Genomic DNA, 12395 nt, shown 5'->3' with positions numbered 1-12395 from the left:
TCCGAACTGATTGCACTATATTTTCACTGTTTTATGTTTTATTATTGTTTTATTATTATTATTATTATGTAAAATCATTTTCTAACTGTTTTTAAATGTTTTAATCATTTTAAAAGTTTTAAAATTACTTGTTTTATTTTTGTTATTATTTTTCTTCGATTATTTTACTTTCTTTTATGTAAAGCACTTTGAATTACCATTGTGTACGAAATGTGCTATATAAATAAACTTGCTTTGCCTTGCCTTGCCTTTAATACGAACATAACACCATAGACATTGTAAATGTAATTAATTCAAATATTCATTCCAATTTCTGTGTTTACATATAAATCCATTAAAAACCTGTACTGACCTGAGCTGAAGCAAGTAACTCATTATTAAAACCCATTTGCTGAACCTGCAGCTTAAGATTCATTGGCTGATACTGTCATATTTTGCAGTATGAAATAAGAAAAACATCTCTAGGTTACACATGTAACCGAAGTTCCTTGAGGGAACGAGACGTTGAGTCGAAACGCTACGGGGAACGTATCTAGCATGAGAGACTCTGAATATCGTGTGTAATCAGTCCAATGGAAGAGCGTGACATCACGGGCTGGGTGACTTAAATGGATAGTTCACCCAAAAATCATAATTATGTCATTAATAACTCACCCTCATGTCGTTCCAAACCAGTAAAACCTCCATTTATCTTCGGAACACAGTTTAAGATATTTTAGATTTAGTCCGAGAGCTCTCAGTCCCTCCATTGAAACTGTGTGGACGGTATACTGTCCATGTATATATACTTTCCTGAAAGGTAATATAAACATCATCAAAATATTCCATGTGACACTAGAGGGTTAGTAAGAAAATTCTGAAGCATCGAAAATACATTTTGGTCCAAAAATAGCAAAAACTATGACTTTATTCAGCATTGTCTTCACTTCTGTGTCTGCACAGCAAATGTCAGAGTGTTAAAATCCCAGAGTTTTGATGACCAGAGTATAATTTATACACTTTGGAGTAAACTGGGCTTAAAGTACACTTGTCAGGTTTCACCAGAAACTCTCTCAAGTGTTAGTGTATTGGTTCAGTGTTGATGTGGAGCTGTTGTAGTGTAAATAGTGGGATGATGAACACTTTGAGAGTCAATCTGTTGCTGTCCCGTCCGCACATGAGTTTAGGTTTCGATACGTCATCAGATCGACAACGCGTTGTCATTGGTTGAATCATGATGCAGCCTCGTGGACACCAGTTTCCAACTGACATCTGAAGTCGTCGACATTTTGATTCTGCGGGACCATAGGTAAGAAATCACCAAGTGAATCATCCCGAATATTCCTGTTTGTCTTCTTGTTTTAATTCCCATAACTAAAACACTAAAAACGCTAATGTAGAAGTAGAAGAGGTGTGACGTTTTGTAATTTAGTTTAGCTAACTTACTATACCAATGGTAGCTAAAGTAATGGTGAATGTTAAATCTGGTAAAACTGCAGATAATTTTTTTTAGTGGTGATGTTAACGTTGATCGTTGACCATTAAATGAAATTTCAAAATGAAAATGCAGCAATCATTTGTTAACGTTAGCTGCCGCTCCCAATTTCGCGCCTTGTGCAGGCTAAATTGACTAGCTATCCTTGAAAGCTAACGTTACAGATTGCCGTCTGAAATGATTGAGTCTGACTTTATTTGCACTACATTTGGTATTGTGCGTGTTCAATAAACCAATTGTATTTTTATGTTTTAGTAATATGTGAGGAAAACTACAGCAATGCTTTTCAAAGTGCAGTACCAAGGAAAGAAGAAGTACATCAAACTCAATGGAGTATCATATCCAGCATTTCTCAGGGAGGGTAAGTTAATGTTAATGGCATTCTTCTCTTAGTTCTCTTTATAATTGAAGTTTAGATCAGAGGTCGTGTTAACCGAATATTTTCCGTCATTGACTGATTTTTTTTAGCAGTGACGGAAACATCTGAAGGTCGAATCCTACAAAGTCTCGAAAGTTTGGAAAATGCTTGATTTAAATTTATTTCTTCAGGACATCAGATGTAACGTTAACTAAAAATATAAATAAAAACGGCTGACAATCTGTATTTTTTATTTTTTGTTTAATGTCGCGAGGCAACCTCTGTTACGAAGCACGTCTCGTGTAATTCCATGTATTTGGCGCCTCGTGTATTCACCTGGCGCGCAAACATCTGCATTAAGAAATGTTGCTTGCTTGCTGTAATTTTATCGATAACTGGCTAGAAGATAAATAAAAACTGATTGCGTCGACGATCAACAGACTGAAAGGCATCCTGTTATGTAAGAAACACACTGATATGAGCGCTATGGGAGAATAAGCCTTCACCAGCCATTCCAAAGGTAATCGGAGACAAATGAATTTGACTGAATTATTTAAAAACATTATTAAATTAATTAATATCGAATCAATATATAATTGTAATGTAGGGGGGGGGGGGGGGTTGTTCTTTCCGTCGTGCACGTTTGTCTGAGCACTCTGGTTTCTATTTACAAAAGCAAAAGTTTAAATTTTAACGTCTGCAGCATTGTATGCATTGTAGCCAGTCGAACGTTTAGTTTTCTCGTGATGCTTAGAGGACTAAACTTTCGGAGTGACCACCGCTTTTACCAGATTGAGTTCTGTAAATAATCGTTCCGTGATAGTAGTAACCATAGCAATGGACGTGCCAAATAAAATCTGATATGACAATATAGATCTGTGCATCATGTCTTACTGTGTAAATACAGACTAATAGAGCTGCCACTGACAAGAATAAATAAAACAAATCAGTGTTGGCTGAATATGTTTAGATTCAGTTAAATAACACTTAAACACTCTTTTTCACGTGTCATTTTTAAAACAATGTTTATTTATTAAAATAATATTTTAAGGTATTTAAGGAAGATATTAATGTATTATATACTTATTATTATCATTATTATTATGCCAACCATCTACAAAAAACTCAACCTAACTTACAGTTGACAACAAATATACAAAAATATAACCACATTTTTAAAAAAGTATCCAAAGAGTGATTTAATATAAGTTGTATTATATTGAAGATTCTAATATTTTAGCTTGTAGTTTTCTAAAGGGGTGCTGTTTATACTATTTATATTCTTTAATTTTGTTGCTGCTTGAAAAATGGATTTAGGGACCTTAAAAATGCTTGAAAAGTGCTTAAATTAAACTCTTCAAAATCTGTACAAACCCTGACTATGAAAAGTGACTCTTCATATATTAAAAAAATGCACAATCTAGCCTATATGCTCCTATATCCTGTAAGTTCATGAATGATTAAAAATGAAAATGTGAATTAAAACGAAAGCTATTAAATGTCTTATAATTAAAATATGAAAATTAAAATAGAGAAATATATTAAGGTGCAATTTTTACGACCATATCCATCAAAATAAAGGACAATGTGAAAGTCTTACGCGACCACTGGTTTAGATGTACATTTATATGAAATTTTATTCTTAGCACCATGCTAGTCTACCGTAGCTTTGCCCATTAAGATAAAAATAGTGCTAAAAACATTATTGTTCTCCCACTTTCTAACCCTAACACAACAACTTATGTTTTTTCTGTATTCAAAGCTAAAGAGAAGTTCAGCATACCCCCTGAGACAAACATGTATGTGCTGGATGACAGTGGAACAGAGGTTGATGAAGAGGTCTTCAGCGACATCTTGGAGGAAAAAGCAGACATCCTGTGGACCATTGTTAATGTTCTTTCAGTTTCTGGTAAATGTTTGTACAATTACAGTGTACACTGCAGGGTAACGATACCAATGTGTTAACATTGTAATTTATTTGCTATCACAAAACCAAAACAGTAGCTTCTCACCAATGTCCGATTTGTGCTTTCTCTGTTAAAGGACCACTTTGCATATTTCCAACCTTATCTCTTATCTGTCAGTGTTCATATAAGGATTTGAAAAACTACATTTGAGATAAAACGGATTAGCCGGTAAGACTGTTGACCCGAGTACTTCTCAAAAAACAGTCAGTCTTGCCATCTAGTAGTTAATGTATCATGGCCTAAACTGCTTAAAGTCTGGCCACATTAACTACCAAAACTCATGTAATTTATAGATGGCAAAGAAAAAAGTTTCCTGGAAGCAGTCTCACCATGCCTTTTTTTAACCTCTCCTCACTTAAACCTGTGGAAACATTGACTGAAATATTTTTTTTTTAATTATGATCTTTTTGCCCTTTTCAGACTCTCCCATCCAGTCCTCGTGCACAAACACCTTGTCACTATCATCACCCTCATCAGACAGTGATGCTTCTCTGATGTCCCCAAAAAGACAGCGCATTGATGACACCTTTGTGATGTCCCCAAAAAGTCTACATACTGATGACAGTTCTTCACAAGCCAAAGAGGTGATGTTTTTTCAGAAAATTTATCTTTATGTTGTAAACATTACATTTACCTGTTACTGTTACCATAACATTTTTACCTGTTGTCAAGCTTGTCAAAAGAATTCTGGAACAAAAGCCTGGAGGTGAGAAAATCCTTGCAAAATATGCAATGACAGGAGAGATGAAGGACCGAGCACGCCGTGATCTCGTCAGCATTGTTGTTGCTGAAATGTTTGAAAAGTATGGGTAAGTAAAATGCTTTATGGTGCATGATTTGGTAAAGTGTATATTCATAGAATTCAATTGCAGATTTGGTAGTTGTAATCAAATAGGTGATTATCATTAAATGACAACCGTGGCCAATGAGCTGTGGCCTTGCGCAGATCATAGGTTTTCCGGTGTGTTGGTTTTAATACACAACATTTATTCCACAGACGTGCTCCCCCTATGGATAAAAGAGCACAGTATGCATTGGGGATAGTAACACTGTTCCCCTCTCTAAAAGATCCCTACTCCAAAAAAGGCTATGTGAGTACATATTTAAAAGTAAGATTAATCTTAATAAACAAATGAATAATGTTCTGGTGCATTTTAGAAGTCTAACACTTCTTTTCTAAAGATCTCTATTGATTCATGCTGAAACTATTTTTTTATACATTTCCATCTTTGTTGATACTGTCTTTAGGAACACTTTTTTGACATAGACAGCAATGAGGGCTACATTGCCTGGAAGATTAAAAACACACAGCGAGAACTCAGCAATGGCGGTACCAATGGGGGTAGGAGAAGGAGCTCTCACACTACAGGCAGCAGCGGACCAAACTTAGAGAGAGAAGTGACTAAAGTGCAGCAGTTGGAGGGAGACCAGTGTCGAGAGGCCATATCTCTACTGAAACACAGCACAGACAACGAACAGATCTTCATGAAAATGAGAGAAACCTTCCAGCACAGGCAAAAGTTGATCCATGATCCTGAGCAATGCAGTACAGTGCGTACTGTGTTCCCAAGGTTTCTTGACACAAAAGGCCTGGTAAGTTGTTTTTTTTTGTAAGCACATTTATTATGTTTTTGCAGTGTCAAGAACAGCTGTTCAAAGATGAAAACGGTCACCTACCACTATACCACCATCATCAAATACACATATGCTTGCTTCCTCCCCTTTAGGTGGCGCAAGACTTTGACCTGTTGTTTGGAGCTGAGACTTCATCAAAACTCCTTGAGAAATGGGATTTCCTGAAGGCCAAAGTAATAGAGCAAGCCAAGGACATCAGCAAGACACCCCTGCTTGACCATCTCATCCAGTCTGCAGAGGAGAACACTGATGAGGATGACGAGGTCCCAGGTAAATAATTTACATGAATCTGGTGTGTATCTTTCAAATGTTGACTTAATTTATTTACCATGACAAATAATTGTGTAGACAAATAATATATTTTTTAGGGCTGCAACAACTAATCGATAATGAAAATAATCAAGAAAGAATTTCATTATCGATTAGTTGGGTCTGTGACATCACTGTGGAAAATTCCAGTCAGTGATGTCACTTCACAATGGTGTAAAACGCATTTCTATGCATAAAACGCATCTGAAAAACAGAGCAGAGATCACAGAGTTAGCTGTTGTGGGAAAATTGCACAATACAAAACATGATAATGTTTTATATTATTATACAATTTATTATAAATTGGCCTTTTAATCCAACCAATTGATTAATAATTTACAGGTTAATCGATTATCAAAAAAAATGTTAGTTGCAGAACTAGTATTGTTATTGAAAAGAGTTTTGAGTTTTAATATTGATGTAGTATCAAAGGTTTTGGTCAGGTGTATATCATGCTTTAAGCAGGTGCTTCTGCCTTCTCAGGTTGGGATAGTGACATGGCCTCACTGCTACTGCTGGTCTACCTACTGCCACCACCTCCAAGTGGAAAGAAGGGACCTGTAAAGATCAGTACCCGGGAAGCTGTGGACCATGTAGTCAAATTTCATAAGGTCAGTGTGTCCTGATCTCCAATGGCAATAGCCATTGTCAAAAGGCAATTGTGTAACCCCCCAGATTATTGATCTGTTTCTTTTCAATGCCACCTCCACAGAATTTTAAGTCTGATAATTTATGTTTTGCCTCCTTGAAGTGCATAGCGACTAGAGAGTGGGGTTCACCTCTTTTCACTGCAGTCTTGTGCTCGTTCATTCTTATTTTCAGTTGTCTGTTTGTCTTGCCAACGTATTGGAGTTTGCAGGGACATGTGCTAAGGTAACCAACATTAATGACCTCTCTGTTTAATTCCCTCTCTTTGTGTGACCGTGGTACAAAAACCTTGGTTGCCTTATCACATGCTGAATATATCCTGTATGGGAAAGCTAACTGTGCCATCAAAGGTTTCTATCAGAGTGTGACTTATCCATCAAAATGTGATGTTCAGTGTAGATTCATTTCAGTTTATTGTTATCTTACAGTCATGTCGCAGCCTTCAGGAGCACTCTGGTCCAAACCAGCGGAGGCAGCCCTACATCCTGGCAGTTGGGACGACAAGAAAGCACATCCACGAGTTCTACATTGCATTGGATGGTGATCTCCTTCCCTGCAAGGGCAAGTCTTCCCTGTCAGCCTTTGATGAACTTTTCAAAGCACATTATGTTTTCGGCATCTCCTATGACCAGGCCTTAAATGGCATGTACACATTTGTGCAGACCACCATCTACAACATTGATGTAGGTCATTCTCACGAAACTCCCAGAGTCAAGGACCTAAGAGCTAAGCTCCTCAACTAAAGAGTTATGATGTTCAGATGCTTTGTTTGCAAGTCTAGTTTTGTTACCGTTCAAATGTTGATCCGTCATCTCAAAGTTTTCCATGCCTTTTATCCTGGTAAGAAGTTTCAGTTGATGTGTGACCAGACTGGATGCCACCAGCGATTTTGGACTTTTTCAGGGTTTAGAAAACATCTCCATAACAAACATAGCGCTAAAAGTCTAGATCAATTTGAGAACGAACCCGTCATAGTTGAGAACGAACCCGTCATAGTTGACGTATCTGATGAACCCGTAGTTAATTTAATTCCAGAGCAACCAGAGAATTCTCAAAGCTGTAATGAGACCAGGCGACATACCCAAGAAATGTGTGCATCCCTTATTGCAAATCTCCAAGGCTGTGGTGTGGCTACTAATGTCATAACGACTGTTGTTGAAAATATGGAGGAACTTGTAGAGGAATTGCATTCAAACGTTAAAGATGATGTTGTAAAATTACTCTCTAACGATGAGGATATCAGAACAAAGTTTGACGATTATTTTGACAACCTTGAAAATCCATTTAGCAAACTGAACACTGAGGCAAAAAGGAAAAAACATTTCAGTGAGAAATGGGGTATTGTAGAACCTGTTGAGGTAGCCCTAGGAGTGAGGTATGACACTAGAAGGAATCGAACTACTGGCACATATGATCAAGTTCCCATAACAGACAAATTTGTTTATATTCCTCTATTGCAAACTTTGAAGTTCATATTCACCAACCAAGAGATCTGTGATCATTTTGTGCAGCCTTGTGAGAAAACTGGGTTTTACAAAGACTTCTGTGATGGTAACTATTTTAGAGATCACCCCCTCTTCTCTGAAAAACCAAACTCTCTCCAAATACAGATATTCTACGATGATTTTGAAATGGCAAATCCTCTCGGATCCAAGCATGGTATCCATAAGGTTGGAAGTATATACTTTGTTTTACGAAACCTATCTCCAAAGATAAACTCCGCTCTTATGAATATTCATCTTTTAGCCCTTTTTCATACTGAGGATGTGAAGAAGTATGGATTTGATTTAATCTTACAGCCCCTCGTACGTGATCTGAAAGTCCTTGAGTGTACAGGAATTGAAGTTCCTTTCTCTGATGAACCAGTTTACGGAACAATTGCACAAGTAACTGGAGACAATTTGGGATTGCACACATTACTCGGGTATGTTGAATCATTCAGTGCAAACAATTTTTGTCGTTTTTGTCTAGTAGACAAACAGACCTCACAAACGGTTTTCAGGGATGATGATCCAAGAATAACATTGCGTAATAAAGAACTGCATGATCAGCATTGCAATGACCTCATGGTAGATCCTACACTGCCATCCACATTTGGAGTTAAGCGACAATGTTTATTCAATGATCTACAGTACTTTCATGTTTCTGAAAATTATGCTGTAGACATTATGCATGACATATTGGAAGGAGTGGGGCAATTTGAGCTGAAGTTGCTGTTTGCTTACCTCTCAGACAACAAAATCATATCCAAGACAGATGTTTGTAACCGAATATACTCATACAATTATGGCTTTGTTGAACGAAAAAATCGTCCAACCAGAATAAACTTGGAACAGACTGGAAATGGAATTGGTCTCAATGCCATTCAAACTTTTTGCTTAATCCGGAATATGCCCTTGATCTTTGGAGATGTTTTACGAGAAGGAAATTCCCACTATAGACTCTTGTTGCTTCTGTTGCAAATTATGAACATTATATTTTCTCCAGTTGTTACTGATGGAATGACAGTATGTCTTAAGCATCTCATTGTTGACCATCACCAACTTTTTAAAGAGCTTTACCCACATCGTAGAATGATCCCTAAACATCACTTCATGATTCATTACCCCAGAGTCATTCGAAAAATAGGTCCAATTCTACATGTTTGGTCAATGAGATTTGAAGCCAAACATAGGTTTTTCAAGAACACAATCAAAAATTTCAAAAATGTAACAAAGTCATTGGCCCAAAAACATCAGATGGCTATAGCATACCATTGGGAATCAATGCCATTTAAAAGTATTGACTGTGGGCCAGTAAAAACTGTTCAGCTCATTGACTTGCCACATGGTGAGATGATTGCAGAAGAACTGCAGGTTGGCTTAGACTGTCAAGTTGATCTGACTTCTTGGATCACTTGTTTTGGAACTGAGTATCGTCCAGGCCTTTTAGTTTGCACGGACAAAGAGGACGATTTGCCTGTATTTAGTCAGATAAAAGACATCATTGCATTTAATCGAGAATATTTTCTTGTAACAGAGGACTTTCAGACAGTTTGTTTTGCAGAGCATTTTCATTCCTTTCATGTGACACAGGGAAATGATCAGAATGTTTCCATGCTTAAAGTTGATAAATTGCACTTCTTTAAGCCGTTTGATCTGCAAACTACTTATGGTTTTGATAGAGATTATCAATATGTGGTTCCTGTACATGTGTTTGTATAAGTTTGTGGTTTTTGAACATCCATGAACTGTTAAATAAAACAGACATAAAAAGCACTGACTTGGAGTATTTTTAATTCACTGATGGTTCTAGGTTTACACTGCAGGTGTTGGAAACTATTGAAACATTGTAAATAAAAAAGTACCAGCTTTAGAGTACATTTGTACTCTCCAAGTGTTAAATAATGAGCACTGCAAAGGTTCTAGGTTTACACTGCAGGTGTTCAAAAGCACTGAAACGGTGTCAAAAAGTGCTATTTATAAGAGTACATTTTAACTCTCCAGGTGTTCAAATGTAACTATTTTGAGAGTATTTATTTTACACTTTTTACAGTGTTCAATGAACACCGAACTCTTGGACCTATATATACACTGAAACCAGTGTTCAGTGTACTCCTATAGAGTACATTGAACACTCAGATTTTTGCTGTGTGAGAGAGTTCAAATCAAAGCAGTTTGTCATATCCGGTTAGCGAACAAATCATTCGATGTAACTGGATCTTTTTGAACCAGTTCACAAAATCAAACTGAATCATTTTAAATGGTTCGCGTCTCCAATACGCATTAATCCACAAATGACTTAAGCTGTTAACTTTTTTAATTTGGCTGACACTCCCTCTGAGTTAAAACAAACCCACTTCCACAGTGTTTCCTACAAGAGGAGGTCTAGCTTCGACTAGTAGTTTTACTGCCCAAAGCAGAGGATACAGATAAGGTAATGAGTTTACTGAGCAAATAAAATAAAATAAAATTAATAATACAAAAAACATGGATTTTCCAACAGCCTCTAGCCTCATAAAAAATAGATTTATCACAAATAATTTACCATATATTAATACATGCATAAACAAATGCACAAAGAAATAACATTTCAATCATTTAAACTGTATCCATGAATTATTTTGCAACATTTGCTTAATAATAATATTTTAAATATTATTACACCATTACTCCATTCATCAGTGTCACACGATCCTTCAGAAATCATTCTAATATGCTGTTTTGTGCTCGAAAAATAATACAGGTGTTTGATAAAATGGTACAACAGAAATAGTCTCTGCCAATTTTCTGCTGCTTTTTACATTTCCTATTGAGGAAAATAGGTGTGTTGGCTCCTCCCTGATGTTTCTTGTAATCTGTAATCATCTCCTTGGTCTTGTTCAGAGATATGTTATTTTCCTGGCACCATACTGCCAGTGTCTTAACCTCTTTCCTGTACACAGCCTCCTCACCATATGTGAGCAGACCAATGTTACATTATCATCTGACATTGTGAGTTACATCGACCAACACACATCATCTGCGAATAACATGCAACAAATAAAACAGCAGAATTTTCTTGGTGTGCTCGGCACCCTGTGTATCAAAACAATGAAAATATCTCAAGAACCTTCAAGTGTATTTTCTGCCACCCCCCCCCCCCCCCCAAAAAAAATACACAACTCTTCTGTGAGCAATTGACTTACAACTGTTGCACGCACTTGACCTCTACAAAAACACTATTATTGTTGTCCTGTTGTATCACAGTGTCTGACCTACATCTCTGTTGCTACAAGCTCATTCATTCCTGACCGATTCTGGAACCTGGTCATGTTATTTCCTCTTTATGATGGATCACTTCGTTGTAGTATTCTGTAATTATCTTTGAGTAAGCGAAGGGTTTGCTGAACAAATTGAAACCTGTGCTGGCGAAGTCACAATGAGCGAATTAACAAAAAATAAATACTAATAATAATGTTTTTTTTTTTTTTTTTTTCAAATTCAAATTTCAAAATTTCTAAGTGTTAACACAAGTTTCTAGCCCAGAAAAATTACTTAACAGTCTAAGCAAGCTTTTTTTACAAAATGTGAGCACTTTAAAATGTAATGGCTATGGAACACGTCAACCTTCAAAATTAACATGCAATTTTGTTTGAAATGAATTTAATAATAATAAATTAACAATAATAAATCTGATTACACTAATAGTCTGTGGGCCACACTCATTTTGTTTGCCTTTTGCATTGGCGGACTGAAGCAGAATTTTGTAATTGCACGGGGAGGGGTTGCAGTGATCATTATCATGACAGATTTAAAGTCTCTCTGTTCATTCCTCAGTATTTGATGCGATATGGACAAGAACAGGACAGATCATCAGTCACTGACCTCTCATTTAGCATCTATTTTAGGCACTCAGGGTTTCAGTTTTTGTAACAAAAATAAAACCTGAAACAGAACTCGTAGATTTTGAAGAATATTATCATTTGCTTTCATACACACTGAATTCTGTTAAAAGCTACAGTATATTATCCTAATCAGCCTTGATAACCTTTTTTTCCCCACTCTAATAAGCCCTAATTATATGTTTGGTTTCCTTTCTGGGTTTTGGTCTTCTGCCAAAACATGTCGTTTTAAAGAGAACCTGATTATAAATGTGGTGTAGTTTCATGCCAACATCTTGCTTGAGAACACAGAACAGTATTTTGCAGTGCCAGCTGATCTGTCTGTTTATCCAGGCCGAGACATAAAGAGGGAAGCAGAACTGGAGAGGAGCCAGATAAATGCAGCTTTGATTTCATAGTCCAGACTACCCTGCTGCTCTCTTTCCTCCTAAGCTCTCAACTGTCTGTCTAACAAAACATAACATACAGTTCATTAAGTTGTCCCAATTTAAAATCCATTATGCAAACCATACCCATTTCATTCATTCAAAGCAACAGGTCAGAGAATATTTGATTTTGAGGAAAATCAATCCTTATTTATTTTAGTGCAACTGATATAATTTAACATAGAATCAAAAGTCTGTGAAACAGGAAAGAACATAC

The 12395-nt window shown here is 36.5% G+C and overlaps 1 protein-coding gene across 3 annotated transcripts; it reads left to right on the top strand.

Annotated features, from left to right (window-relative positions):
- Window positions 1-940: 940 nt before the first annotated feature.
- LOC128025207 (uncharacterized) lies at window positions 941-8709 on the top strand. 3 transcript variants are annotated; one of them, XM_052611329.1, is made up of 10 exons: window positions 941-1288; window positions 1730-1835; window positions 3595-3741; window positions 4220-4383; window positions 4472-4602; window positions 4797-4890; window positions 5048-5392; window positions 5527-5704; window positions 6227-6354; window positions 6820-8709. In XM_052611329.1, exons 2-10 carry the CDS (start codon window positions 1754-1756, stop codon window positions 7132-7134), a joined length of 1584 nt encoding a protein of 527 aa, XP_052467289.1. In that variant the 5' UTR covers window positions 941-1288; window positions 1730-1753; the 3' UTR covers window positions 7135-8709. The 3 variants fall into 3 exon arrangements, with proteins under 3 accessions (XP_052467289.1, XP_052467287.1, XP_052467288.1); XM_052611327.1 differs by having other exon boundaries at window positions 4472-4608; window positions 6820-8707; XM_052611328.1 differs by lacking the exon at window positions 941-1288 and having other exon boundaries at window positions 1409-1835; window positions 4472-4608; window positions 6820-8707.
- Window positions 8710-12395: the final 3686 nt, after the last annotated feature.

The sequence above is a fragment of the Carassius gibelio genome, chromosome A12, assembly GCF_023724105.1.
Source record: "Carassius gibelio isolate Cgi1373 ecotype wild population from Czech Republic chromosome A12, carGib1.2-hapl.c, whole genome shotgun sequence".
In the NCBI taxonomy this organism is placed as follows: Eukaryota; Metazoa; Chordata; class Actinopteri; order Cypriniformes; family Cyprinidae; genus Carassius; species Carassius gibelio.
The sequence above is the reverse complement of the archived record's forward strand: the minus strand, read 5'-3'. Positions and strand labels throughout refer to the sequence as shown.

Coding starts and splice junctions, on each gene's coding strand:
- LOC128025207 (XM_052611327.1), top strand. CDS start 1,754: ATGCTTTTCAAAGTGCAGTACCAAGGAAAGAAGAAGTACATCAAACTC. Junction 1,836..3,594: donor TCCAGCATTTCTCAGGGAGG/GTAAGTTAATGT, acceptor CTGTATTCAAAG/CTAAAGAGAAGTTCAGCATA. Junction 4,609..4,796: donor GAAATGTTTGAAAAGTATGG/GTAAGTAAAATG, acceptor TTTATTCCACAG/ACGTGCTCCCCCTATGGATA.